Below are 27972 nucleotides of genomic sequence, written 5' to 3'. Positions count from 1 at the left end.
ATTCACAGTTCTGCCATCAGGTCTTTGGGAAAAGGTCAGTGCTAGGAAGCAATTAGGGAGACCGTTGGTTCCTGTGCTGGCCCAGCATGTCACACTGCTGTCTCCTAGCCACAGTGACAAGGACTGGGCCTGCCTTGGACTGCACAGAGTTTGGCTGGGGGGCTTGGTGGGGTTTTCTTAAGTATCATTTGGGGGTGGAATTATTTTTGTATCTGGTGAGTGAGGCGATTCATCCACCAGTCTTTGTAACACAGCTGTTCCATGTGCACATTTCCTAAACTTCCAGGTTGGGATGAGGTCTCACTAGTCTCCTAAAATGAGATAGTGCTGCCAGTGGTATCTGAGGCATGTTTGTTTAGTTCTGGTTAGAACTGAAGCTGAAGGGCTGTGAGCTAGAGGAATAATTCTGAGACAGTTAGAAAACTCCAATATTCTTGTAAAGACTTATATTGATATACACGTCAGCATTATAGTAAATTTCTTTTCTAATGCATAAATTGAGCTTTATACTGAAAAATTGCTAACATTCATGAAAAATAGGGTTTTTTTTGCAATCTTAGTCACTTTTGAAGACTTGGTCTCTTGTGCTGGTTGGAAGAACAGAAACCTTCTTGAACCTCAACTCACTGGAGGCTGGGAGGACATTCTGGGGAAGAATTATTGTCTGTTTACCCTGTTCCTGTGCCCCTCCCTAAATGATGTTACTGGCTACTGTTAACAACAGATTAGCAGAATATATGTATCATTGGTTTGACTGTTTGATTTTAATTTTTTAAACATTGAGAAGAATTAGTTAATATTGTGATGAGCTTTCAGGAATTGTAGTGTTATAAAGTGCATATTTAAAATGGCCTGCAGTTAGTTGTCTGTGCTGGAAGATTTATAATCTTCACATAAATTGGCATTTTGTGACAGTGGAGATCTATCATTGGAAGAGAAATAAAAATAAATGGGTGGTATAAATTGTTCTAGCTCATTTGTGGCCCTATATCCCCAGTGAGCTATTGTTATGAGATGCACAGAAGTAACTGCTGTGAGTCATGGAACACCATTGGTTTAGAAGGGTGCATTACAGCATTTCAGCAGAGGACACAAGTAGAAGCTATGGTGTAACCAGACAACCTTTCAGTCCATTTATCAAAACACTTGTAGTACTCATTTCAAAGAAGGCGACACAGTAAATATGAGCAAAAAAAAAAAAAAAAAGGTTAATCTGTATATCTGTATCCAGACATTTCACTAAATAAAACAATAAAATAGATCAATGCAGAACTTCCAGTGCTTAAGTGCTTAGCAAAAAGCTTCTGAATCCATCATGAATGTGGGCTTTATTTTTTTTTTGTGTTTTGGATCCTGAAAACCATTTAACAGAGTAAAGGTCTTTTTTTGCCCATTTATGTAAGAAACCTTGACCTTTGGGAACACAAAGAAAAGGATGATATGGTACTCTGCGTCTGTTGTATGCTTTGCCAAGCTGAAACAAAAAATATGCTTAGTGTTAATGGGTACTGATCAGAGGCAGAAGTAAATGTATGTGGACATTCAAGCTTGGCACAGTCAAAATTCATCTGGTTTAAAGGTTTTGTTTCACAGGTGATCATTCAGTCAGGGTCCCTGATAAGACATTTGAAGTTCTTGCATCTCTGATTTAGGCAGATGGAAATGGTGAACATTGAATGAGTCTGGAGTGATTACCCATTAATTCATTCTTCCAGTGCTGAAACTCTCAAGTTGTCCCAGGCTTAGTTCCAAGTTTGCTTCATGGACTAAACACAGGAGGTTAACCTCCCACCCAAGGAATAAAAACTTACAGGGGTGCAAATTTTCTGTTGAGGACGCCAGTATTGGTTTTTTGTGTCTGGAAAGAGCAAGCCCAGGACAGTTCCAGAGACAGATGCTGTGCTTAGACTTCTCTCTGCTCCCACTGTGATCTCCTTGAGACCTATCTCATATATGACCCTGAATGACCTAACTGTTAAGCTGAAACTGCTCTCTAGACCCTGCTGTTCTCTCCTTGTACTGATACAGAAGCAGTTTGATCCACTTGTGCCAGCCCCTCTCTGGGGACTGTTCTCAGTTCTTGGGTCAAGTGTCTCAACCGTCTGACAGTTCCTCATAAAATTCATCTTTCTACAAAGAAAACAGCATCATTCCTCTACAAAGAAAACAAGTACATCTATCTGTCTAACACCTTTTACTTTATGATATCTTTTTAGAAGATCATATGTTGGATCACAAGCAGCCTCCCCAGTCCATTGGTCTCAGGAGTACTTTTTTTACTGTCTTGGTCTTTTTGCCGGTTGCTCAGTTCAAATGATAGATTTTATTGCTCAGATTTTCTGTTAATTGGTTTAAGTTTTACCTGAACAGTGTTCAGGACTTGCCTCTTCATAACAGGAGTCTCAGGATCCAACTTCAAAGATGACAGAGCTGCCTAACCCCAAGCTGCCACTCTCTTCCGTCACAAGATGCCACTCTGTTCCATCACATGTGAGGTTAGTGACCCTGATTCATATATATGACTTGGGAGTTTAGTGCTTCATGGATGGATTACCCACTTGAATGCAAATATGAGAGTCTGCTGCTCACAGTGGGTGACTAAAGTGATCACTCAGCTGTTGGGAGATGGCTGGCAGAAATCTGCCAGCTCTCTGAGGATCTCACAGAAGGTTGAGAAGTTTGTGTCTATTCCAGAACATTGATTTTATCTTTCTCCTGTCTCATTGCTTGCCTCACAAAGTGGCTACAGGTAACATGGTAGTATGATTACTCAATGCTCCTGATACAGATACCATTAAGCCATGCTCCTCTTCCGGCTTGTGCTGTTAAGTGGCCAACTTCCAAACACTCATGTCCTATGACAGCTCCCATCCTTTGCAAACAGCAGGCAAATTTCAGGAAACAATGAAATGGGACATGAAGAACATGTTGTTCAGATGTGGCCCTCTCAGCTTGTGTGGCCAGAGTGCTCTTGGGTGAAGATAAGATGAGGTGGCTGAGAGATACATTGTATCTCCTAACACTTCCTTGCATTTTTTTCCCATGGTGCATCATCTGCTTTTAAACAGTGGGTCATGGGATCATGTGTTTGCAGTATCTCTAATCCTCCTCAGAACTTCTTTATTATGGCATAGAGATAATGAGAATATAGGTTGTAGGCCATCTCTTTTGCTTTTATCAAAAAGTACATGGAGCGACAGGCTCCATATGTACAGCTAACAGACAACTTGTTTGAATGGGAAGTTGCTGCAAGGGCATTGCTGGTAGCCTTGTGATGGTTTGGTGGCTGAGTATCATACATTATTTGTATTTCAGTATAATTTCTGAATTATATATGAAAACCCACTCTGTTTTCATCCTGTTGTGAGGAAAAAATTAACTGGGAAGGTTTAATGCAGCCCTAAATGCAGTAAGCCAAACTTGACTTTCTTACCGTTGCGTTTCCTTGCTCTGATGGGGTAGGCAATGTATAGTGAAAATAAAATATATACTCACCCTATTTGATTTAATCATGCTTGAAATTTTCTCCTCTCTCTCTGTCTATTTCTGTCTCTTATTTTACTAACATTTTTTTGTAGCTGAAAAGGAGACTTATAAAAATACATTTTTTGGCAGAGAAGTGGTATTTTATTAACCATTCACCATTTTAAAATATATACTAGTAAGGCAAAGAAAATTAAGAGCATTTTGCTTCCAACATAATTTTCTTTTTTTCCTGTTTTTATATTCTGCTTTAGAATTTGGAGTTTTGGTTGCAAAGAGAGGAAGTCAAAAATTTACAGTAGGAGAGGGTAGGTACTGTATTTTCTCCTTAGGAAAATGACAGAATATTATAAGTTGAAAAATATTATTTTAAAAATAAATCTCAGTTGTCCAGCTTTGCTGGTTAATGTTTGGAGGCTGATATTATTGCAAGCTTCTTTCATAAGATTGGTATTAAAAAAAACCAAAAAACCCCCCAAACAAACAAACAAACAAAAACCAAAACAAGAAATTTAAAATTCTGTTGTATGATCAAGTATTAAGAGTACAGGCAGATGAAGAAATTAACTGAGTAATATATAGTGTGCATTTGCACAATGTCAGCAACTCTGCAGTAGCACTCCTGGCCCTGGTTTCCTGTGGAATGTGCAAGGTCCCTGGGATCTGTCACACGATACACCACAGAAAGATGATGAGTAGAGGTGGTTTTGCTGGGCAACTGACCTCCTGGTTTTGCCCATAATAATTTCTTCATGCGGCTGTACACTAAGACATACTAATACCATACATACCATTGGCCAAAAACTGATGCAGTATATTGAAAAAAAAAAAGGATAAAATACTCATAGTCAGCTCAGATGAAGAGGCTGGACCTGGCTGCTGTCTAAAATTAGGCTGCTGTGTAGATGGGTCTGTTGCTTTGTTAAGGAGTACAGTGAGTTAGTTAAGCTGCATGGCACCCATTGTCAGAAGCTTTTCTCAGAAATGCAACTTCAAACTGGCTTCTGGTGGCAGACCTTCAGCTTTGCTACTTATACAAGTACAGCCTGTGACCCTTTGCACTCCCTGCTCTTGGCAAGGGCCTGATCTATTACATTTTAAAAAGTAAAATAAAATCCAGCTGAGTAAAAGAGGGCATTGGGTTTTTTTGCTAAATTTGATTTTTTTTGTTGTTGTCAGTTTTAGGCAACATTTTAATTGATGTGTTTAACTGTTTCAAGGACCAGGATCCTCTGGGCAAGGGGGGGGAAACCCCCAAACACTGCCTTATACTTTCTGCTGGTGGATTAGTTTTAAAACAGTACGTCGTGTACATGGTCATCCCCTTGAGTGAGGAGCATGCCTAGTAAAATCGTATCCAGTTGCCAGTTTTAGAAGTGTGCCTTAGGAGCTAGCGAGATTTCTTAGAGACAAAGTGCTGACTGCAGGAGCTGTCTTCAAGAACTCTATTCTTCCCCACTTTTAAGAAATGAAAAACATGAATCACAGAATCACAGAACGGTAAGGGTTGGAAGGGACCTCTGGAGATCGTCTTGTTGAACCCCCTGCTTGAGCAGGCACACCTAGAGCAGGGGGCACAGGAACGCGTCCAGGTGTGTTTTCAATGTCTCCAGGGAAGGAGGCTCCACCACCTCCCTGGGCAGCCTGTGCCACTGCTCTGTCACCCTCACAGGAAAGAAATTTTTTCTCATATTGAGGTGGAACTTCCTGTGTTTCAGTTTGTGCCCATTGCTCCTCGTCCTGTCATTGGGCACCACTGAAAAGAGTCTGCCCCCATCCTCTTGACACCTACCCTTTAGATATTTATAAGTATTGATAAGATTCCCCCTCAGTCTTTTCTTCTCAAGGCTTAACAAACCCAGATCTTTCAGCCTTTCCTCATATGGGAGATGTTCCAGTCCCCTGATTATCTTGGTAGCCGTCCACTGGGCTTGCTTGAGCAGTTCCCTGTCCTTCTTAAACTGGGGGGCCCAGAACTGGATGCAGTACCCCAGATGTGGTCTCACTAGGGCTGAGTAGAGGGGGAGGATAACCTCTCTCGACCTGCTGGCCACACTCCTTTTAATGCACCCCAGGATATTGTTGGCCTTCTTGGCCACAAGGGCACATGGCTGGCTCAGGGTCAGCCTGCTGTCCACCAACACTCCCAGGTCCTTCTCAGCAAAGCTGCTTTCCAGTAGGTCAGCCCCCAGCCTGTACTGGTGCATGGGGTTGTTCCTCCCCAGGTGCAGGACCTTGCACTTGCTCTTGTTGAATTTCATGAGGTTACCCTCGGCCCAGCTTTCCAGCCTGTCCAGGTCTCATGAGCATGCAGAAGCAAGTAGATTTCATTCTTCTTCTGTATCTGAGTATCTACTGTCCCTTGTTTGAAGAGGTGTCTCTCACCTGTATGGACATTCACTAGCATTCTTAATTATGGACACTAAAAAACTAAGGCCAACATACCTCCTAAGGGTAGGTGCCCAAATCCACATTTGGATACCTAAACAGCTGGCTTCATATTCTAAGCTCCTGAAGCAGAAATCAATGGGAAATTGAGGTCTTTGGCTTTTTTGAAAATCGGAGTACTTATTTAAGTGTCTAAATACAAGTGTTAGCCCAGATCTTCAGACAGTATAAATCAACATATCTGCGTGGAAGCTGACGGTTAATATGCTGGTTTGTACAAGTTGAGGCTTTGGCTCTGAAGGATGGAAGGATGAATTTCTCTTTATACTCTTAAATATCAATTAAGTGCAAGTTGAGTAACTAAAATATTCATTCATTAAAAATCATAAGATTTAAAAGATCTTCAACTACCTTTCTGTATTTAGTCTTGAATAAAAAATCTCACAGTGGAAATGTTTAATAATCTTAGCCCAGTTTTCCTCTAATTAGTTCTTGTTAGATATAAAGCCAGGTTGTGCAGTATTTAGACCCATCGCATAACTCACCTGAAATATTTTCAGAGAAGAGGCAATCAATTTGCACTGGGAGTGTGGTTTCTTTACTGGGCATTAATCACATACCTTGTTTCGTCTGTAGTTTGTAGACCAGTTAATGTTTTATGGAAAACTTAGAAAACTAGAAATAGTTCTACATGCCTGTCATTCATGTTTTGCTCCCCTTCTCATAAGGGTTACTATTTGGAATAATAGCTAACAGTAGTCCTTAAGAATTCATCTGTGTCTCCTACTTTTAGGTTGTACTGAAAGTTTTGTCTGGAAAATAACTAAAGCAGGGATTGAACTGGAATACTAGCTCCAAATCATCATAATCAGACATTTCAGATGCTAGTCTACATTTTGATGTATTTTCTCTGTATGTTTCTAATTCTGGTGATTTTTACTTAAAGGTGTTACTGTGGTTGTGGCTGGTTTGATTTTTGTCATACAAGTCTGTGATATTACCAAGTGCAGAATAAGCAGCAAAATAAAAAAGGAGTTTGTTTTAATATTGTCATACATGTCTTTTGTGGGTCTACTGTACTTGGAACCTTGCTGTGCTACTGGACTGAAATGTGCTGGACCTGTGCTCTTAATGTTATCATGGTGTGTGAATAAGCAGTATCATTGTCTTCTCCCTCGGCCTCTCAATTCCATTTTCTGGGTGTAAACTCTCCTCTGAGACCCTTCAGGCCAATTACTTCAGGACCTGCAAGCTAAATAGGCACATATGCCTCTGCCAGAGCTGCAGACCTGCAGGCAGTCACCCTTTACACTTACCTTATGTGGTAGTAAAGGCAGGGAGGGGACGTGGGTGACAGAAAAACTGTCTTTACTACTGCCAACACAAAAGAAACCAACTTGGGCAAAAGAATAATACTGAATATGTGTTTCTGTTTCAACTTTCCCACTACAGGCCATGTCCTGGCCATAAGTTTACATTCTGGGCAGTACCCAGAACCCTTTGATTCTCTTGAGTGTTGTTTTTTTCTGGTTTGGATGATATCTGCCTTCCTGTCTGTCTCTTTAAACTTCGCCTTGGCTCCACAGAAATCTCATCTTGCAGTACCTTATACTGCAAAAATATTCCCTGATGTCTTTGAATATTTTTTCTTGTTGTTGCACAACCTTGATAGATGCAGTTGGACAATTTTTTTTTGTTTTGATTCATTCTCTTGCCATTCTCATAACTAAATGGGAGTCTTTAAGGTAACTTTCCAGGTCTCTGGGTTCAGTAAACCTGTGACATAGCCTTGGCAACAAATGATGGAGCGTATGTTCAGCAAGGCATTTATGAAAGTAATTTCATCCCATAAGCCAGAATTCTTCAACTGCATGTAAGCAGATCACCAAAATCATCTGTGGATGGATGTGTTCAGACAGAATCCTGAAGTCCATGTTCCGTACCTATGCTGTTGTCACTCAAGTGACTTCCATGCTTCCAGTGGGATAAAGTTAGCTCTGTGCAAAAATTTTTGTGGCCTAGTCTTAATATCATTGCAGAGCAACGCTGTCACTGTGGATAGCCCATGGGATTCCAACCTGTCACATGCAAGAGAGCTATGTGACTTGCCACCACAAGCTATGCAGCTACATAGCAAACCAATGATGGCCAGGGGACATAAGTTTAAAATACAGTCAAATAAATTACTGGTGGTATATGACCTATAGGAATTGGAATATTAATAAATTTTAATTTCCTTTGTGTTCTGAAGTACATTTCTTGTGTCCCAAGACCTTACTTCTTAAATATATTTTATATCAGGTTAAAGCTTGAATGCTGTTACATGTTTAATATGTAATTACTGCTAATAGTAAATATATTTTAACAAGTTGATTGTACTCACCATAGTCTTAACCTAGAGAATTACCTCCAGCCAGAGTTATGGCGAAGCTTAGTTTTAAACCCATTTAGTGCTTGAGAAATAGTGCCAGGATGGCAATTTTAGAGTAGGTGTCAGTTCACTGAAAATACAATTGCATGCTCCAGCTCCACCCAGTTAATATATATGCCACCAGAAAGTGCTATTATTAAATCACACATTCAGTAGCTATTACTATGACCTAAGTTTGAACCAGAAACCTAGAAATGAAATATTCTTGGGTTTCTCTTTGAATTTGCTCCTTTTTTTATTGATCTCTTTCATTCTTTGTCAGAGTGTTGTGGTTGAACAGCTATATAAGACCCATCTGTCAGCAGAAGCAAAATTATACAGTTTTGTTAATGCAAGATTTTATGCATCAATGTAAAACCCCTGAATTGAATGAATGTCAGTATTCTCAATCCACAGTCAGTCAGAAAGTTTGAAAGTTAAAAGTCAGCAGAGAAGTTAATGAAAGTATTTGACTTGTCAATGATCAAAGTCCAGAACTGTAAAGAGCATTTATTAGTTGGTGACTGATACAGTGCTTTTCCTTGTTTCTTTCCCTACTCTGTATTAATATCTTCGATCTTTCTTCATACCTGCCTTAGCCTAACAAAAGCAGCTGTTATTCTGAATATCTGGCTATAGAAGCTGGTAAGTGAGGTGATTTTCAAACAAGTTTTCTGGCCTAGCTTCTCATTAGCAAATGGTTACTGTAAAAAAGTTGTGACAGCAGAATGAAGGCTTAATTTGGCTTTCACGTAAGTGATGGTAAGTCAAGAATAGTTCTACTGAAATTTTATTTTCTCTCGCTATTGCATACTGTGAGTAAATAGAGAATCTGATAATGATACTAGAATGCTGTCAGATATCAGAGGCCCAGTATTAGGATGCAGAAATTAAAAAGGAAGAAGATGGATACATAGCAGTATACACTGTTAATATTAAGATTTTCTTTTCAGGTAACAGCTAAATTCTCCAATAGTGTTATTGTAAGGAATTTGTGTAAGCCTCCACCAGCAACAGATGGTGTCAACTAAGGAAGAAAATTCTGCTGAAACTCATGCTTCCGTAAAAATGCTCTCACCAGTGTGGCCTGTTTTATTTTATCTTGTCTCTTATTACCGTAACATTTACATAAAACTGAGGAGGAAACACAAGCGTGTGCCTGATCATTATGGCTAGTCTAGCAAAACAAAGCTAAGTAAAATGAATCTCCCATTGCGACTTGCTCATTTTATGGGATGGCTTTATGCATAGGTGATTCTTGTATGTGAAGGTCTGTGTTCTGTTCCACTCTTTGTACTAAATTACAGTCCTGAAAGCTGAACTTAGTTTGGATTAAAGGCACTGACTCCTTTGATTCACTTACATGAGCTGTAAGTTAGCCTGTAAGTGGTAAGTAGTGCTTTTTTCCACATAGACTTCTACAAGAGAGGTGGATTTTTTTGCCTGTTTTTGAGGGAGAGACAAGTGGGAAGTGCTAAACTAAATTAAATATGTTACAGAGCTCATATTAGTGCCATTTAAGCAGGTTCTTTCATACTTTAGCTGAGTTCTATATAGCATTATGTATTTTAAAGACATTTTTCATTTCTGTGGGATGCCAGATGTGCTGCTGATACCTTCTGATCTTAGATATTTTGACATTGATTTTCCTAGCACACGCCAGGGTTGAAATCTGGTCTGTAACTCATCCAAATGGTCTATTCATAACAAAAAGTGCCTTCTGGCAGTTGCACCACAGCTGAATATTGTTAAACTGAATTCATGATTTCATTTGTTTCTGATTGCTCTATAATGTTTACATATCTTACATATTAGTATGATCTTTTATGGAGCACACACTGAGGTTAAATCCTCCCAGATAGAACTTTTTTCTCCTTTTCCTCACTTTCAGAAGGTGTTGAATTCTTTTTCCCTTCAAATGAGCAGGAGTCTTGGAACTCCTTAATGCTCATCTCATCTGAAATGATGGGCTGAGCAAGTAGTTGGGGAGACATGGAAAGGTGACATTTTTGCACACAAAAGAATTCTTCCCCATCCACAGATAGAATAACTGTGAGGTAGAATTGCTTGTCTGACTGTAATACTTCTGTAAGTAAGCATCATCACAGATGAGGGCAATAGTCTCTGTATGAATATGTTCAACTGAAATATTTATAGATGCTGCTTATGACTCAAAGCATGAATAGGTTCAGATTCTTCTCATCTCCCATCTTCAAATTCCTGCTGCAATAATTGTTGTGCAGAGATCATACTAGCATCGGATATCCTCTCTGTGTTTCAGTTTCGCTATATGTAAAAAATAATAAATGTCAATATGCATCACAATAGGAGTGTATCACAGGATGAATTTAAATTAAATAGAAGGCAGAAAATCTGCGTCTCCCTTTGAATATGTATTTTAACTTTCAAAGAAGAATGACATCTCTTATTTGCTTTAAAAATAAAAATCAATTGCCCATAAATCTAAAACAGACCTTGTTTTTCTACTAAAAAGATTAAGGATTTTCTTAAGCTCATTAAAGAAAAAAAATTAATGACACAACATTGATCCTCCTATATCATCATAAGAATATCTGAAGGCAATAGAAAGCTATGAAAAGGACGTGGTATTAGTGTAACAAAAATAGCTCTGAGTCTGGCAAATAGTGCTTATCTTCTGGGTTCTGCGGCAAACTTTGCACTATTTCTCCAACCTTACTCTTATGTCTAGTCATGTGTTTTAGTGGGATTGGTTGGTATGTACACTCTAACAGAATTTGGACTTTTTATTATAAAAATACTAATGCCAGCTGCTGCATGGCTTGAAAAACTTAAGCATCATCCAAATTATTTCAAGGAGGGGAAATGGAAACCATTTGCTATTTCTTATGCATATCTCCACAAAAGAATGTTCACCTTGTTGCTTCTCAAAGATTGGGTGTCTGTTTTGGGGAGTATATTATTTCCCAGTTTTCTCACTTTCCACGTGCATCAAAGCCCAGAGTCTGCAAAACAGGAATTAAAGTTTTTAAGTGGAAGGAGGAAATAGGAAATCTGATGATGCGACATGAGCAAAGCCCAGCATGCTAGCCAACGTTCTTTATTCCAGTGAGAAGTTCCCACAGCAGAAAAAAAGAGATAACCTAATACCCCACTGGCTATATTCATCAGTGTGGCGATACACAACTCCCTCGTTTGCTCTGTTTATGTGTTGAAAGTTTGCTGGAATGCATACAAATGGTACTTTGGTAGTAAGATGATCGGAAAGTCTCAGTGTAATTTGAGAAGAGCCAGCACGGAAATATCCTGTCCTGGCAAATTCCTGTTGTCGTCCAAAATACTAGGCCAGAAGTACTGGCTCCAGGGAGAGTTTGGTCTTTTAATCCATCTAAACCTTTTAGTGTTGTCAGACATATAGAACAATTTGGTAAACTGTGGACTAATGACAGAAGAAAGGTTTTTTTGTTGTTGGTTTTGTTTTTTTTTTTTTAAACTACATTATCCTTCTTGATGTTTAGAACTTCCTGTGTGTTCACAAAGCATCTTTGTGCCTTTAATATCCTTAGACTAATTTGTTTCTTCAGACTATAGAGCAGTTGGATTTTAAGCTTGATACATCTGGTGTAGCTAGATTATTTCTTCAGAAATCACAGTAGAGTGCAGAATACTGCGAAGTTTGCTGCCTCAAAAGTATTTTGAGATGAGACTTCAAAAGCCCAGGCCCCTTCTGCCCTAAATGTTCCTTCCCACCTGTAGAGACATGCCTTGTGTCAACAGCTATAGGATGGGAGTGAGACGGGACGCTTGTGTTCTCAGCACACTTACATCACTAGTTCAGAGCAGATACTAACTGGGAATTTTGACCTTATGCTCTGTTTTCAGTAAGGTCAGTGATGTGGAATTGGTCTGAAAATCAGGTTATTTTAGGATTTGCTTTCTGTTGCACTTCATTCTGTTACTGAAATTTTAGAAGAAGGCTTGCCCAATAGAGGTGTTGAAAACTCAAAGCTGTATTAATTTGTAGTTTTAAGAGGAAACAAAACAAAACCAAATGTCTTTGCAATGTTTTTGACGTAGCTTCGTCCACTTGGAGCCATAAATGCCTTTTTAAATTCAGTGCAGCTATTCTTGCTCTTTAATGGGTTTAGCCAGCCAAAATGTTACGCAGACATGCAGACACATGTGCACGCATACCTCTTTAGCAAAAGTAAGTCTGCGCATTAGAGCTGAGAGCGGAGAACTGAGCAAGACTCTCGTATTTGTTAGATGCATACTTAAGAGAAATCAGAACTGCTTGACACTGTAGTGATGTATTTTGAGAAACCAGATTTTTTTTTTGTTTTGTTTTCCTACTTAACTTCAGACGAGAATGAGCTGTAATGTAAGTTTATGGCTTGAGCAGACTATTGTCTGTACAGAAACCTCCCTGCTGGTGTATTTACTAAACATGTGTGATGCACAAATGCCAGTAAACTGCATCTTGGAGCATATTCCCTAGCTGCTAGCAAAAACTGTCTTTAAAATTTGGCCTGTTTAAATACAGGCAGAATGTGCATCAAGTTTAACATGAACAGGCCTGAATTTTTAATTACTACTTGTCACAACTATTTTGACGTGAAGTCCAGGCCTTATTGAAGACAATAGCAAACCTCAAGCATCCTTAATGGGTCTAGAATTTTGCTAATGATGAGCAAGGTCTAAATAAACAAAAAGTTGTCCCATGGACTTAAGACCTTTCTTTTTTGCTGTTCCAGCATTGCAAACATAGAGACTTACTTTGTTAGGGACTTCTCATGTTTCCTCCTCTTGGAGCACTTCCCTCCTTCTAGAGAACAGTTGCAGATTCAGCCTTCCCAATAACATGGAGTAGTGGGAAGTGCATTCATGCCTCATGTGATGATACAGGTTTGCACTGCTGTCCTCTTTTTCACGGCGAAATCATGGCTGCATATACCTCGAACGTGTATACCTCTGTTGGTCCTGGAAGAGAAAACATGAATCGTGCTTCAAAGAGAACCCAAGTAGCCTGCCAGGGGAGTGGATGACCTGCCTTCTCCAGCCCCCACTGCAAGAACTATTAAAGTGTTCAACCAGTGCAGAATACATAACTACTCTCTGTAGCAAGTACTAGGACCCAAGTTCCCATACCCCATTCCCTGTCGTGTGCTGTTCCTTACTTGCTAGACTAGATAGCGTACCTCCTTATGATTTCTTTCTGGGCAGGAAAGGAAGTCTAGAAAGTCTGTCTAGTGTATTGAAAGTGGAACAGCTTTATAAGAGGAAGAAAAATGCCCTCCACCCTTAAAAACTGGTAATTTGCATCTTCTGAAGCAGAGAAAGGAAATGAACCAGTGTCTCCCACATCCTGAGTGGTCTAACCACTAAAATACTGTATAGGAACAGGATATCACCGTATATGTGGGTGTTATATTTGTATGCAAGCAGTAGAATACAGTCCTGTTCAGTTTTTGGATGGTAGGGCTTCATGAAAGGGTTTACAGGTGTGAAGGAAAGAGTGGTTTCTGTAAAGCTAAGCCTAAGTAAGGGGCAGAACCTAATGTCTACCCAGGTAAATGTTTCTTGTTGGCTAACACAAGCCCAGGTTTGCAGCTTCTACCCAAGGCATCAAACTCTCCTGACAGCACTGTGAGAACTCTGGAGCTTGGGGTTCCACTGCAAGCCTTGGGAGTTAATGGCAGATCTCAGGGGACCTTGCTGTCCTCTGTCAGCAGGATTCCCCCTCAACTCTTAACTCTGAAGACATACAGGATGAGTGCTCTGTTAACACTGTTGATTACATTAGCTGTATTTTCCGATGACAGTCAAGCAGAGCATTATATCCAACTGTTCATTCTAAGTAAGGTGATTTTCTGGAGAAACAGGGCAGTTTCTCTCTCCCTGTAATGGGAGTGAGTAGGGGCAGTTGTGCAGTCAGTAGCTGCAGCTGTGTCACCTCATCTAAAAATTATGCAAATGGAGGGTGTATTTCTCCACATTCTCCTTATCTCGACCTATACATCTCCATTCACATTGGTAACTCCAGTGGAGGAGCAGGAATCATTTCAGTATTGGGCTCTGATAGTTGCCAAACATTAGTTGTGAGGAACCTACTTGGACAGGTAGCTTGATTCACTAGAGCTTTCTCTTGCTTTTCCAGGTTAGTGAAACACCCATTTTTGTGCCTGGTGTTTGGGGACCTTATTTCTCTGCAATGGTACCTGGATTGTGGTTGAATGAAGGAGGTCAAAGTGCTACAGGAAAACTGGTAAGTGTTTGGAGACACAAACAGAATCCAAGATGGGAGGTCTGCTGTAACTGCTGTTATTTGGGGTAGCTTAGCTGTCAATTCAGCTAGAGCTCTGCCTGAAACACCTCCGTAAGATCATAGGAGATACCATGTTGCTGAAAGCAATAAACAATTAGTTGGTTGTTATGTCTTACAAACTGTTAATTTGCATACCAATAGGGAATTATATAAGGGGCGGAGCACTAAGGGCATGTCTTCCTTTTATGATGATGGTGATAATTATTGTTATTATTATACAGGCAAATAGGCGTTCATTCTTTACTTTAGTGGGAGGCTGAGGTAGACTTTGAGATAAAAAGATACATACTGTGTTATATAGAACTGTGCTCACTGATGGGCATAAATGAAAGATCAACCTGTTATCCTAGCTGGATAGATACTGCATATATTGTCACCTCAATTCTTTCCTTGAGTGCAAAGAGTCTAACTATATTAGGTTAATTAAATTTATCAATAAAACTTAAAACCAGACTGGATTCTCTAAAAATGAATTTTCTTATTTACAGGTAGACAGTCAGAACTAAAACACTGATGTCAAATTTAAAGAAAGGCTAGATGTATAAAACAGAATTTAGGCTTGAGTCCAAAAGTGCTGCGTAACCCTGGAAGCTTCTAAAGCTCCCTGCATGTCTCCCCACTCAATCTGCAGAAATACTGATTGGCCTTAGGGGTGAGGTGCCAAGCTCCTCTTGAGAAACTACGGGAGGTGGGCCCAGTCCCCAGTATCCTCTGTAAGCTCAGCAAACATAGAGGTGGGTTCAGCCTTTCACAAACTGCAGGCATAATTGCTCTCTTACTCAGACCTAGCACCACCTCCCTTTCTAAAAGCCTGGTGATTGGAGTATATGTGCAGGAAGCAGGAGTTTGGGGCATCACTGACTTTATACATTCTATATGAAACAGTCAGTGAATGAGAAACAGAAATAATTCTGGATCAGGAAGCCTAGACACACCCTAAGGACTGAGCTTTGAATTGGTGTTCCCTCCTGTGCTCTCTCCTCGGCCATGTGAATCTGATATTCCTCTCTGTACAGTGTCACAGCTTCAGCAGGAGAGTCATCCCTCTTCCCTTCTGCAGCCTCTGCTTCCCATCCCATCTCCAACCCATCCTTGGCCTCATGGCTAAAGTGCTCTTGCAGCAGGTGTGCGCTAACTAAGCTCTAGAGAGGATACAGCTAGTCAGTGTTTTCCGTTGGCTGGCTCAAGGTGGTTCTACACTAAAAATGTACCATGGGAGTTAGGGTGTTTCAGAAAGATTATTTCTTAAAACCCATCCATTCTAGTACCAGAGAGCAAGATGTTCCTGAGTCATTAAAGAAATTGCTGGAAAAAATGTATGACCTTGTTAGGACCCATAGCAAAACTCAGCTGTAAATACTGTTAGGTATATTAGGGAAGCTGCCTTATTAAAACATTCTTTGATACCTCATGTGGTTTTCCTGAGGTTGTATGTACTGAAAACACACAGGGATCCATAGGAGGAAACAGTGTATGTACACACTGGCGTGGAGGATCGGTTGCATTCATTAAGTTTGTAATTTTAAAGCTGTAGTCTTTTTGAGGCCCTGCTTTCTCATACTTCAGGGTGTCTGAAAACAAATTAAAAATTGACATGTTTTGGGATTCTTTTCATTGCTCAATCTAAGCCCAAAGGTGATGTCTTTTCATAAAATTTGAACAATCTGTTGAACTTCGTAAAACTGGTACACTTCCCTTTGAAAATCTCTAATTAATTTTTTATTGATAAAGCTGCGAAAAAGTCTGTTGGATTTTGAAAATTGGTTCAGATAGAGTCCAAAGAAAGAATTAAGAACTCAGACTGTTTTGAAAAAGCTTGTTTGTTTGGGCTTTTGCACTGGATTTTCAAAATTTATAGGAAGAAAGATATTGCACAACAGAGACAAAGGACGGCATGACATCATTACAAACTATAAAATAAAGAATAGCAGAAAAGGGTTTCTAGATGCAACCCTCATGTGGCCATGTCTAGAATTAAGGGCAATTAAATATCTAAATTCATAATGCCTGTAACATTTTTGTGTAAAGTGCTATCATATCACACATGTATATGTTCTATTTATTTACAGATTTAATTCTGAATTTATGAGCTGGTCCTATGTTCTAAAGAGATTATGCAAGATTGCAGCATTCAGGCCTGAGCTCTGTTTCTAATGCGTGTACGTGTTTGAGTTTTGTCTTTGTTGCAAATCTCAGAAAGAACAGGCATGCATTATTTTTATTGCTATGTTCAGATGTGTATGCTTCATTTATATGTTTTCCTACACTGGTTAAGGACTAGACTCATGCTGTTAAAAATTAAATACCTAATGTGGTTTGCTGCCGATAGGTATTGCCAAATATAGTCAGTGCTCTTGCGTAGCTCTACTTTTGCCTCCTTAGCCTTTATGGTCACCTCTGATGGGATATTATCAACAGGCCACAAAACCTGCTGAATTATTGACTTAAAAGCCCATGTTATTCTACCTGATACTTTGTTTCGTGAATAATGGTAGCTACTCTGGAGCGCAAGGACAAGCTGATTTATAAATGTAGTATAAGACAGAGCCTATATATTTTTTTTTTTAATAGCAATAATTGTTTGTCAGAGTATACATTTTATTTCCTGCAATGAACATATGGAGCATCTATCAGGATGACAAAACACCTTGTGTTTTATTATAGCAGTGCGATATAGAAAGATGTAGGGATTTGGGCCAAGAAGATGCTCCTGGTAGAATTCCAGTGAGGGTATGCAGGCAAGAGAATGGGAGAGACTAGAGGACATGTTCTCAGGTAGTGTTGGGCAGGAAAAAAGTCATCCTTGCAGCTTGCTCTTCGGACTGAGGAGCTGCACGCTTACCATTTTGCCTATTTTTGGTGCAGCGTTAGTTGTTTTTTCTTACTGTTCTTAAGCCAAATCCTGAGTCCAGTAATGTAAGTGGGAGTTTTGCCATTGGCTTCCCTAGGACTAGGACTTAACACCTCATGAGTAATTTAAAAGCTCTCTTGTGTTTTTAAAGTTATGACACTGCATTACCCTTTTCCAGGACCAAATTTTTAAGATGTAATCATCCCCAAAATATTGCTTTCCTCTTTTTCAGATAGATCATGTGGTTCGAGGCCATGTCGCCTTCCCGGAATTACAGTCAAAAGCTGCAGCCAGGTCACCATTCTTATTCTTTTATCTCATACCTGCCTTTCAAATTGAATGTACACTGTATTCCCAGCAGTGCAGAATTTGACTGCTGTATTCTTACTCTGAAACAGGGGAATTAACAAACTGATAGTGGGTTGGAAGTATTTGCAGAGGCTTGCCAGGTGATTGCTCAAAGATGAAAGCTTTAAACTACCTTCAGATACCTTCGGTGTATCTAAGTGATGATACTAACTTTCTGCTTTTCAACTTCTTTTATATCTTTTATATATTGTATCTTTGATACAATAGCATCAGCTCTGTTCTGCAGACCTTTATGCCGTGGGCTAATGGTGTGTCTTAATTCGTAGATGACACTATTAAGCTCCAAGGGTGGGATATAGCTTAATTAGGAATATATTAGTCAGTATTTTTGGAACAGTCATCTTCTAAAGGAAGGTATAGCCACTGTATGAAAAACTTCTGCATGGCAGCACAAATAGAACAGAGAAACCCAGGATGAATTTTCAGAAAAAAAATGTAAGATGTAGGAGTGAATTGGAGGTAACTCCAGGCTTCCTTGAGCAGGAGGCTGTGTGCAGTGTGGAATTTTAGTTTGGTCTGCTTCAGAAGTGAATGAAGACAGCCCAGACACTTCTGTCACACCTGGACTTTCTCAAGCTGTTTTGGCTTGGATTCCTTTTAAGATGGTTCACCTCACTCCCAGAGAGATCTTAGCTGAACAGTTAGGCACATTGAATGAAAATTTGATTCTCTTTTAATTTATTTTTCATCCTTAGATTAAAGAAAAGAACAGAAAACTTGGCATTTTGTCTTCAGTTTAGAACTCTGTTCTAAAAGGCAAGGGTCAATCCTGATAGATGTATTAAGCACATGCAGTATATAGTTATTTTCAGTCCTCCCTGGTTTCTCTGGATGCCCCTTCTATGCTTTGTAGTGCCCGATGCCTTACTTGTTTGTTAAGAACTTGACCAGGATTCCCAGAAATGTATTGGACTTCATTCAATATTAAATAGGTTTATGCTTCCTAGAATTCTCTTTGTTGTTCTTTAAAAAGGGAAATCAGGAAATAAATGCATCTGTACGTGTTTGAAATAAGGATTGATCTGGTTTTTTTCCAAAATTTTTGATTCCAGGCCATTTTTTCAGTGCCCCCATATGAAGCACAAGCCTAAGACAAACAATTAGTTTAGTCTGTAATACCAGGATAAACCGGGTTTTTTTTTTTGTGTTGGAAAAATAAGTATAGAGTAGCCTGCTTGTCTATACTGTGTCTGATACTGAACTGACTAACCACAACTAATTTCATAGTGCAAAAAGCTTGGATTGTGATGTGAATAGGACACTAAATACAGAATATCGGGAATATAAATCCGTGTTATCTGAGTGTATGGTGTTGTAACTTTGGATTTGAGTCTCCTGCAGTTAGTAAAACTGTGGAGGGATAGCATTGATAAAAAGGTTGATAATATTTTATAAAAAGGTTGATAATATTTTATAAAGTTATTTTGCTTGATTATATTTTTATAATGCTTTCCAGATACTACTCTCATAATGCAATGTTTGGATAGCTATAAATTCAGTCTCTTATTAATCTTCCCTATTGCCTTTCTCCCTGTCCTTCTCAAGTATTTGTTAAATTTAAAGAACTTAATTTGAACAAACAAAAATCAGGAACTTTGCAATTTGAACTGAATTTTTCTCCTTATTTCTTCATTTCTTTCTACATATGGATCATGAGATACAGCCTTATCATAGGGACTAGTGGCAGTAGCCATACAAATACAAGCCATTTTTTAGTGAACAGTGTTGGCCCAAACTTTGGATTATGTGTTCGCTTACATTAAGTCATATACTTAAGTGTCTTATTTTGGGGATTGTTGGTGGTAATGATAAATTCTTTGCCTGCAAATCTCAGCAGAACATGTAAGAGAATCTTGTTTACTATGTTTGGTATGTTCTCTGTGTGGGTGGAGGAATTTATATCTGTCCAGCCATTGAGAATGGTCATCGAAAGAAAACAAAATGAGAATTCCATTTTTAGGTGTGCAGTTGCATATTACCTTTTCTTCCCATGCTAGGTGCAACACTGTGGAGAGTCAGGCTGGTTTTGTAGTGACAAAAAGTACATGCACGTCTGGATCATTAAAAAAACACCATCTGAGGTCACAAATCCATGCCTCTTACTTTCTGCTGCCTATCACCTATTTCTACCTTCCCAAGTCTGTCTTTCCTTTCTCCCAGGTTCCCAACGCTGCTAATAAGTAGGTTCAGCAATGGCAAACTGCCTGTTGAGCAGCTGGTCTCGGAAGCTTCACTGTGCAGATTTCTGTTCCTTTGCCTCTAGCAGGAGCAAGAGTTTGCAAGCTGCATTTATCACTGTTTCAGTAATTTGTGGTAACTTGTTAGGGTGTGAGTGGCTTAGTCAGACTTGCCAGAAACCAGCGCCTACTGACCACTGGTACTGAAGACCAGTCTTGTGCAACCCTCCCAGTACTATTCCTATGTTCTCTTTTCCTTTCTTTTACTGGAAATGGAGAGGTCTGAATTACATGAGGATTGTCTGGACATCTGTAAATTTAGCACTTGGCCTAACTAATAGGCATGCTCTGTGAGCAACAACAAAACTTGGTTTCCTTCATGCAGAAATTGCTTTATAGATAGAACATTTGGTCTTCAGTCTATAAATTGTGTAGGTCTGACACCTAGCCATTACTGATATGGTAAAATCCAGTATAGGTAGGCTATATTAGGAAATAATAAAAAAAAGAAAGAATATGATCATTTATTCTTTAATGTTTAAATAATTCTGTTTCCTAGAATCACAGTTTCTAACTGTTTGACAACAAAGATTAAATGCCCTTTGGTGCTTTGTGAAGCACTATGTTTTAGGACAGAATGTCCTTTTCTTCACTTCTCAATGCCATCTCCCATCTAAAGAGATAGCTCGTGAAAAAAAAGTGGTGAAGTGACACACACATTTTCTATCAGCAATTCTGGGATCTTTCAAGCAGAACATAATAACCATATTTGGCAGTTCCATGTACCTCTACATGTTAAAGAGTCCTTTTTTTTTAGATTTAGAAATCCAAAATTTTTTTTTTTTTTCCTGAAAGATACCTGCTGGCATCTTCCAGGATTCCTGAACAGATTAAATACCAACCTCTTGTTGCTTTCTGAAGTTATGTCCCTAACGTGAACATAACCCTGGGCAAACTTGCATTGATTTCTTATTCTCCACTTCCAACATAGTTTCTTTTCAATAGCAATAGCTTGTGCTCAACTCTGCAATTCAGATCCAGCTGCTACTGATACCTTCTCAGAGAATTGAAAAGAAAGAGCTCCAAAGAGATGATGGTGTAATAGTACATATAACACAAACTTGGTAGAAACTGGAACTGGCAAGTGTTTGAAGGATTTTGCCAGTCACTCAGTCCAAATGTAGTGCCTTGAACCCATATCTATATGTTGGGGAAAAAAAAATAAAAGGTGTGGGGGAAAAAAAAGTGTAGTTCCAAGGTTATATGGGTCTTAAGCATATTTGGCTGAACTTCAGCCTCTTTTGTTCAGCCTTGTGTTCTGTCAGAGCTGCAGAAATGGCTAATCCTTGTGAGAGTAATCAAGCAACATGGAGAATAGATAGAAGCTGGGGTGACATGGTAGGTCTGTGGTTGAGCGAAGCTTTCCTTTCTTTTCCTTCCCAACAGTCAAGCCATGACTTAGACTGGAAATAAAATGACTTTGTCCTTAGTATGTACTGCTTATAATGCAGTCTTTAGGGACGTAGAAAATAGGGCCACTTTTACAACAAGGGGGAAAAAAAATGATTGTGACCTCAAAATTATCATAATTCAGGTCCAGGAAGACACATAAAGTACATTTTAAAGTACGTGAATAATGATGTGAATTAGTTATTTTAATGTCTTCCAAGTGTACTTCATTTTGAATGATATCCTCTGATAGCATACACATGGTAAGGTATAATTGAAAAAACATGCAGCTGAATGGTTGAATGCAAAGTATAAATATACAGCTGCTAGCAGGTCAGAAGTCAAACTAGTAAAGCATATGCCAAGTTCCCTTAGGGATCTCATTAGTGCATGATTGAATATACATGTAGAGGCTAAATGAATATCACTGTTTGGGTCTAGAGTGGATGAGACAATGACTAATCAATTGTAATTAGGGTTAGATGCTATTATTGACCCACATGTCTAGAATTAAATGCCCCACTTGGAGATTTCCAAGAAGTTGAAAAATGTATATGAATCTGTTTATGATAGTATGAGCGTTTGAAAAAATATTCTGAGCATAATTGCAACATTTTTAAAATGGAATGTCACTACAGTCATTACAAGCCAAAGCACTGAAGAATTCACCATTAGTCCTAAGATTTCTCTTGGTCCAGGAAAAAGTCTGTTGGATATTGTGGAGTTGGGTGTAGTATCTGAACTTAGATACAGTCATATTTAGGCCCATGTTTGGTTCCTCCCTAAAATAGCAGCCACTTGCTTTCTCTCCTCCACCCTTAGTGCTGCATTTTAATCATAACACATACTGAAATAATTATGGTTTAAAAAAGGAAAGCTGGAAGTCCAGCACTATTGATTAATCGGAAAAATTTTTAAACATATGTAAAGGAATTTGATGTTCATTTCTGTCTGGAATCCTTCTTATTCCTCTCTCTCAGCTCTCTTTTCTCTAACTTTCTCTTTCACAGTGTCAGCACCTTTCTGTTAGAGACAAGCATTATCAGTCCCCAACACATCAAACAGCTCTGGCTCAACTTGGGACCCATAGGAGTCAATATACAAACTCAAGATCAGAAACTGCCATTATCTTCCCTTGTCCTGTGGGACTGAGGAATTCAGATGGCCTGTTGAGTGGATGTGCAGATAGACATCCCCACTGCCCGCACCCTGCAATGCGATGGGCTCAGCAAGTGGTCGTTTTTGCCTTTCTCCCCCTTTGTTTTAGATTTGGGATTTGGCATTCTTTGATGGGTTTTCTGCATTTGATGGTAGTACAAATGTTTTATGTTTGATGAATAACCTCCCCCACTCTTTTTCCAACTTGTTTTTCTTCTAGTGCTTGCAGTATATATACATACTTGAACAGTCACCTGGATCTGATTAAGAAATCTTTGCCTGTGGGTTTCCTCACTGTTGATTTACATGTTTGGCCAGATTTCCATGGTAACAGATCTCCCTTAACAGATCTGACACTAAAGGGCATGGTAAGAAACAGCCTTTCTTTGCAAAAAGGTCAATACAGGGTAAAAAAAAAGCTCACAAGGAGCTTTTTTTCAATTTTGAGCATACTCCTCCTGAGCTATTTAAACTATCCCATAGGATTTGGGTTTCTTGCTGCATTTCGAAGTCTGCTAATGTTTCAGTGGAAAACCAGAGATCATTGTAGTTGAGATATCACTGCAGCGACATTTCTTTTCTAAGAATATGAGGAGTGTTGCGTGTGTCCCAGTATCCTTCCTAGGAATTACATTTCAGAACACCGACTAGCAGCACTTGCTGCTGTTAACTCACCTGTCTACCGATTTTTGCATATCTGTTGCAATGAATTTCAACACAAATTTGGCCACGCTTATCTGGGAAAGCAATTAAATATTCTGAGGAGAGATTGCTTGATTTAAACAGAATAATCTCCAGTAAATGTGCTGTATTAGAGTCGTTGGGTGGTAAATTTCAACAGAAACTGGAAAGCACCTCTCCTTATTGTTAAAAATGGGTGTAGATGCTCTCATGATTGGAAATATGCAACCATTGTGCTTCATACATCTTTGTTCAAAGGTAAACCTGCTCTGATTCTGTCTTGTGGTTTTAAAATTGCTACTTTTGGAACTTAAAGGGATTGAAATATTGTACAAAGAAATTTGCAAAGACTTTGCAAAGAAATCAAAATCTGGGACCAGAAAGAGCAGCATTTGGAAGCTCACCCAGAGAACCTCTGCTGGGGAGATTTTCAGCCCATCTTTACATGTTTGGACGTTTCTTTTCACTGAACTTCATGTTGGTAGATTGACTAGGTCACAAGCCAGGATGTTACTGTGTAGAACTATAATAGAAGAATATCATAAGGGTATAATTTGATGTTATCAAAATACCTGGTGATTAATGCAAAAATGTACTTCAAAATAGCATATTGTCCTTGAAGTGAGCATCTCAAGCTACTCAGCAGCACCAAAATATGCTGTATTTGAGGTTGAGATAGGAAAAGGTAGGCGTAAGCACTGCAACACATTTTAAACCACAAAGGAAAACATTAAAAAAAAAGAGTTTACTTCTATATTTTTGGGTCCTAATAATACCTGTATTGTTTTATGAAAGAATTATATGCTGCAGCAGAATCAGAATTTCCTTGGTATGATGGCTGTATGCAAATACTGGTAATAGCAACACATTTTTCCTGCCACAGTTATGGTTGCACTCAGGTCTTGCTTATGCTGATATTAATCCAGAGTAACTACATTGCAGTATTGATTTATGTCAGAATAAAGGAGGTTAAGATATAGTCTTTAATTATTAATTGTGTTTCAGTGTTAGGATGCTTGGAAGGGAGGGGGACAAATGCTTTTAAAAAGTTATTTTTATGTAATAGCATTTTCATATTATTACATTAAATACATTCACAAGCAATATCTGAGTCATAACATAAAGCTGTCAGAGTTAATCTATCTCTAATCCCATACAATACGCTGTTTGTTCTTTATTTCTTTGGAAGGGCAAGAACAATTTATGTCGTTCTTCCCCAGATCAGGAATAACATGTTTAACATAACATTATGTGTACAGCTCACAAAAGTAGGGCTTAGAATTAGCACTTAAAACTTGTTACAACAAGAAACCATAGAAAATAGCAGAGTTTTACTTTGGCTGGATTTGTAGATTTTCTTTTTGATCTTTGCACAGGTTGTTGGACTAACATTGTCTCGGGGTCTGGATGAACTTGCCCTTATCTACTTGGCCACGATTCAAGCCATTGCTGTAAGCCATTTTAAGTGCATAAAAGAATAAATGAATTGTCTCATGTTCTGTGGCAGACTGATCATTCCCTTCTGCTAAACAGATTTCTAATAATAGATGAATTCACTTAATGGACTTCTTAAAGGAGCAAGATATTGTTTAGCCACATTGGTGACTACTCCCTACTGTAGGATAATCGACAAACTGTGGAGAAAATGTTCCCCTAAAAAGCTTTCTCCTTGTCGCAATTCTGTAAATGGAGCTTTTGCCTCTAGCACAGATGTGAGGCAAGAGGCTGATAGTATATGGGGCAGCGTTAACATCATGGGCTATCTAGAGGGAAGCTGCGAGAGTGGAAGAAAAGCTTTGGCAATTGTATGAAGGAACTTGCGCTCCCCTAAAATGCCTCAGCTTCAGATTATTGCTAAATCCATGGATTTCCCCTGCTTGCCTGTTAGATGAGCCAGAACTCTGTACCACGGTGAGTCGGAATGGGTCTGTGATTTAGTTTATAATGCTACAGACCGAACAGACCAGATCTCATTCCTCCTTCAGTTTCCCTGCTGCAAGGCAAGCAGTTGCCTCGTGCGTAGCATTTCTAACCTGTGGCTGTGTTTCTGTGAAAGCAAACAGAGGGACCGTCTTTATGAAGTAACGCACTCACTGTGTGCTAACATGCAGAGATGGGTAATTTTTTTTTAAATACTTTTGTTCCTGCCCTAATTTTCTCTGGAACCCAGGATTTCCAGTTCACAAGAAGTTGTATTTTGAAGTGAAACCTGGGTCAAATAAGTTGTTTTGAAACCCTGGTATAGGGTATTATCAGTGGGGCGTGCTATCCCCAGGCATTTGGTGACTGAAATCGGCATTCTTTTGACATCCTTTTTGTGATTTTGTTTTCCTTAAGTTTGTTGAACTTGAGGTGTTTTTGCAAAACATTAACAGTTTGATGAATTGGGGAGTTTTCCTGACGAAACTGTTCAGCTGGAAAAATTCCAAACTCCTCTACTGGTTGAACAACAACTTTGCTAGGCTGGGTCAGCCATCTGGGATATAGAGGGTGGGCGGCTGCTGTAAATTTACTGTGAATTGTACATCTTATGTGTTAACCCTCCCTCTTCAGCAAATAACTAGAACTTAACCCCAGCCTGGGGTTCATTGTTGTGAGTTTTGATCTTTTTTAAGATTACTATAGCCTGGTTATACCTGATGCTTCAGTATAATCCCACCATTTAAATAAGAATGTCTAGAAGAGTTTAAACAATGCCAGCGACTGATACTGCCCCCTGAAAGAAACTGTCCAGTATGGAACAGGTGCTCTGTTATTATATCGTGCTAACGAAGTGGAAATGTTCTCTGCTGGAAATCCTGGGAAAGTCACCTATTATCTCATTGTATGATACAACTCAAATTTTATTTTAAGACTCAAGTACTGTGTTGAACACTAAATTCAGCATCTGCATATCTTTTTGATAGCTAATTGCACTGATCCTGAGATTTAATGTAAAAAGACCATACCATAGTTTTTTTTGTAAGTTAACGGAAATTCATTTTTCTTAAAACACTATTGAAACAGTAACTAAAAAGTAGACAGAGTAGACTTTGTTTTACTTGATATATTTACTAACTGCTAATGTGATACCGAGGAAATTTAATTTTCCTCTCATACTCTGTCACTAACAGTTTTAGCTTCACTTTTGTTGAAGGAAACAGTTCGTGTTCAGGACAGCCCCAATCCTGTACCATTTGCTGTCTTCAGTGGGTGCAAGATAGACTTTAAAGCTAAGTAAAAATCTTGTAAAAAGTGTAGGCCTGCCCACAGAATGTTAATCTCTAGTTTTCCTTTCAGCAGGAGACGCTTTTTTCTTTTTATATAAAATTTGCATTTGAAGCCCCTCAATTTGCATTTTCTCCAATCCAGGATTAAATTAGTTCCCCCCCACCCACAGTGAAATAAGTCTGGTTTTAATTTAAATTGCTATGTGAATACAATTTTCCAGGCAGGTAAACACAAAATAATTTTCACAGCATGTTCTTTTTCAGGGTCTTTGACATGTGGATGTTGTGAGAGAAGTTGTTAATAAATTTGAATTTCAGAAGTAGTGAAAGAGAATATCCTTTTAACTATTCATTGCAAAATGCGATGCAACAGTTAGACTGATGAGAACATGATCAGAGATATAATTGTGGCCGTCAAGCCTGTTCTGAGGAGACAGGCTCTTTTCAGAGCAGTTAATTTTTTCCATAATTAAAATTGTGGCTGTGTGATTTGGAAATTGGCCCTCTGTGTCAATAGGGAAGCGGTGGATTTAGTCAGCTGGTATTGTGGCTGCTGAAGTTCCTCATAACCACTTGCCTGAAAAACCAAAACACATTTGAAGACCTATCCAGAGTAGTGCCAGTCACTCATAGTAAACGTCTCCAGTCTGATGAAACTCTGCTAGCTTCAATTTTCAGTAGCTTTTATTTGAAGAGGGGTTTATTGCAGGCTGCAGACCGCTTAATGAACTTGCAGCATAGCATAAAGAAAACTTAAATGACAGTTTGTGAATACTTTGACCAGACTGTTTTGTGGGGAGTCTATCTACAAAGAGTCAGCTTGGGCAAATTTTGGCTTGAATTTGGCATTTTGTCAAGTCTGAGCTTCAAAATTAACTTCCAAGGTATTAGAAAGAGCTGGGAATTATTTTTGGACAAATAGTTTGTCAAAGAATTGGAAAATGTTATTGCAAGAGGAAAGAGGGAGAAGACTGACTTCAGTGAGTAGTTGGAGGCAAGCAAAGCAAAGAAAAAGAGAAAAGATATTTTTAAAAATGGCAAAGCGTTTGCTTTCATCATTTGCAGAGCTGAACACTGAGCTGTTCTAAATTGAGTTTCTCAGAATGGAGACTGTAAATTAAAAGTTTAAAAATATGCCTACATTTTAGATGTTTCAATTAATCCAGGCACAAGATGGAACATTTTATTTTGCACAGGGCAAAGGCCAAGAGAAATAGTTAAACCAATACAGAATTCTTCAGGTTTTCATTTTTGCTGAAAAGACAGAAAATAAAGATTTTTTTTTATTATTTGCTCCTCTTTTTTTGTTCTGTTTTGCTATTTGGCTTCAGAATTGAAATCTCTCTACTGAGAGCGATTTTCAGGTGCTGTTATACAAAGTAAGTATAAGTTTTTGGTGGGGATGTCTTTGCCATATAGGTTTTAGTTCTGGATCTGGAAATGTGTTCCATATCCTACTGTGCTTGGTCCCAAACAACTGCTTATCACTGCCA

The 27972-nt window shown here is 38.9% G+C and overlaps 1 protein-coding gene across 14 annotated transcripts in view; it reads left to right on the top strand.

Annotated features, from left to right (window-relative positions):
• The window catches only part of FGGY (FGGY carbohydrate kinase domain containing), a 327922-nt gene that overhangs the window by 266786 nt on the left and 33164 nt on the right, over positions 1-27972 (top strand). For 13 of the 14 annotated variants that reach the window (XM_075097464.1, XM_075097457.1, XM_075097459.1 and 10 more), the window contains 4 exons: positions 14418-14525; positions 17669-17730; positions 22810-22957; positions 24647-24721. In XM_075097464.1, the coding sequence (XP_074953565.1) occupies positions 14418-14525; positions 17669-17730; positions 22810-22957; positions 24647-24721 (393 nt within the window). Of the gene's footprint in view, positions 1-2397; positions 2496-14417; positions 14526-17668; positions 17731-22809; positions 22958-24646; positions 24722-27972 lie in introns of all 14 variants that reach the window. The other variant, XM_075097469.1, reaches the window with a different exon arrangement.

Source organism: Phalacrocorax aristotelis, chromosome 6 (assembly GCF_949628215.1).
Source record: "Phalacrocorax aristotelis chromosome 6, bGulAri2.1, whole genome shotgun sequence".
NCBI classification, from domain to species: domain Eukaryota; kingdom Metazoa; phylum Chordata; class Aves; order Suliformes; family Phalacrocoracidae; genus Phalacrocorax; species Phalacrocorax aristotelis.
Note: the sequence above shows the minus strand (reverse complement) of the source record. Positions and strands in the feature narration are given on the sequence as shown.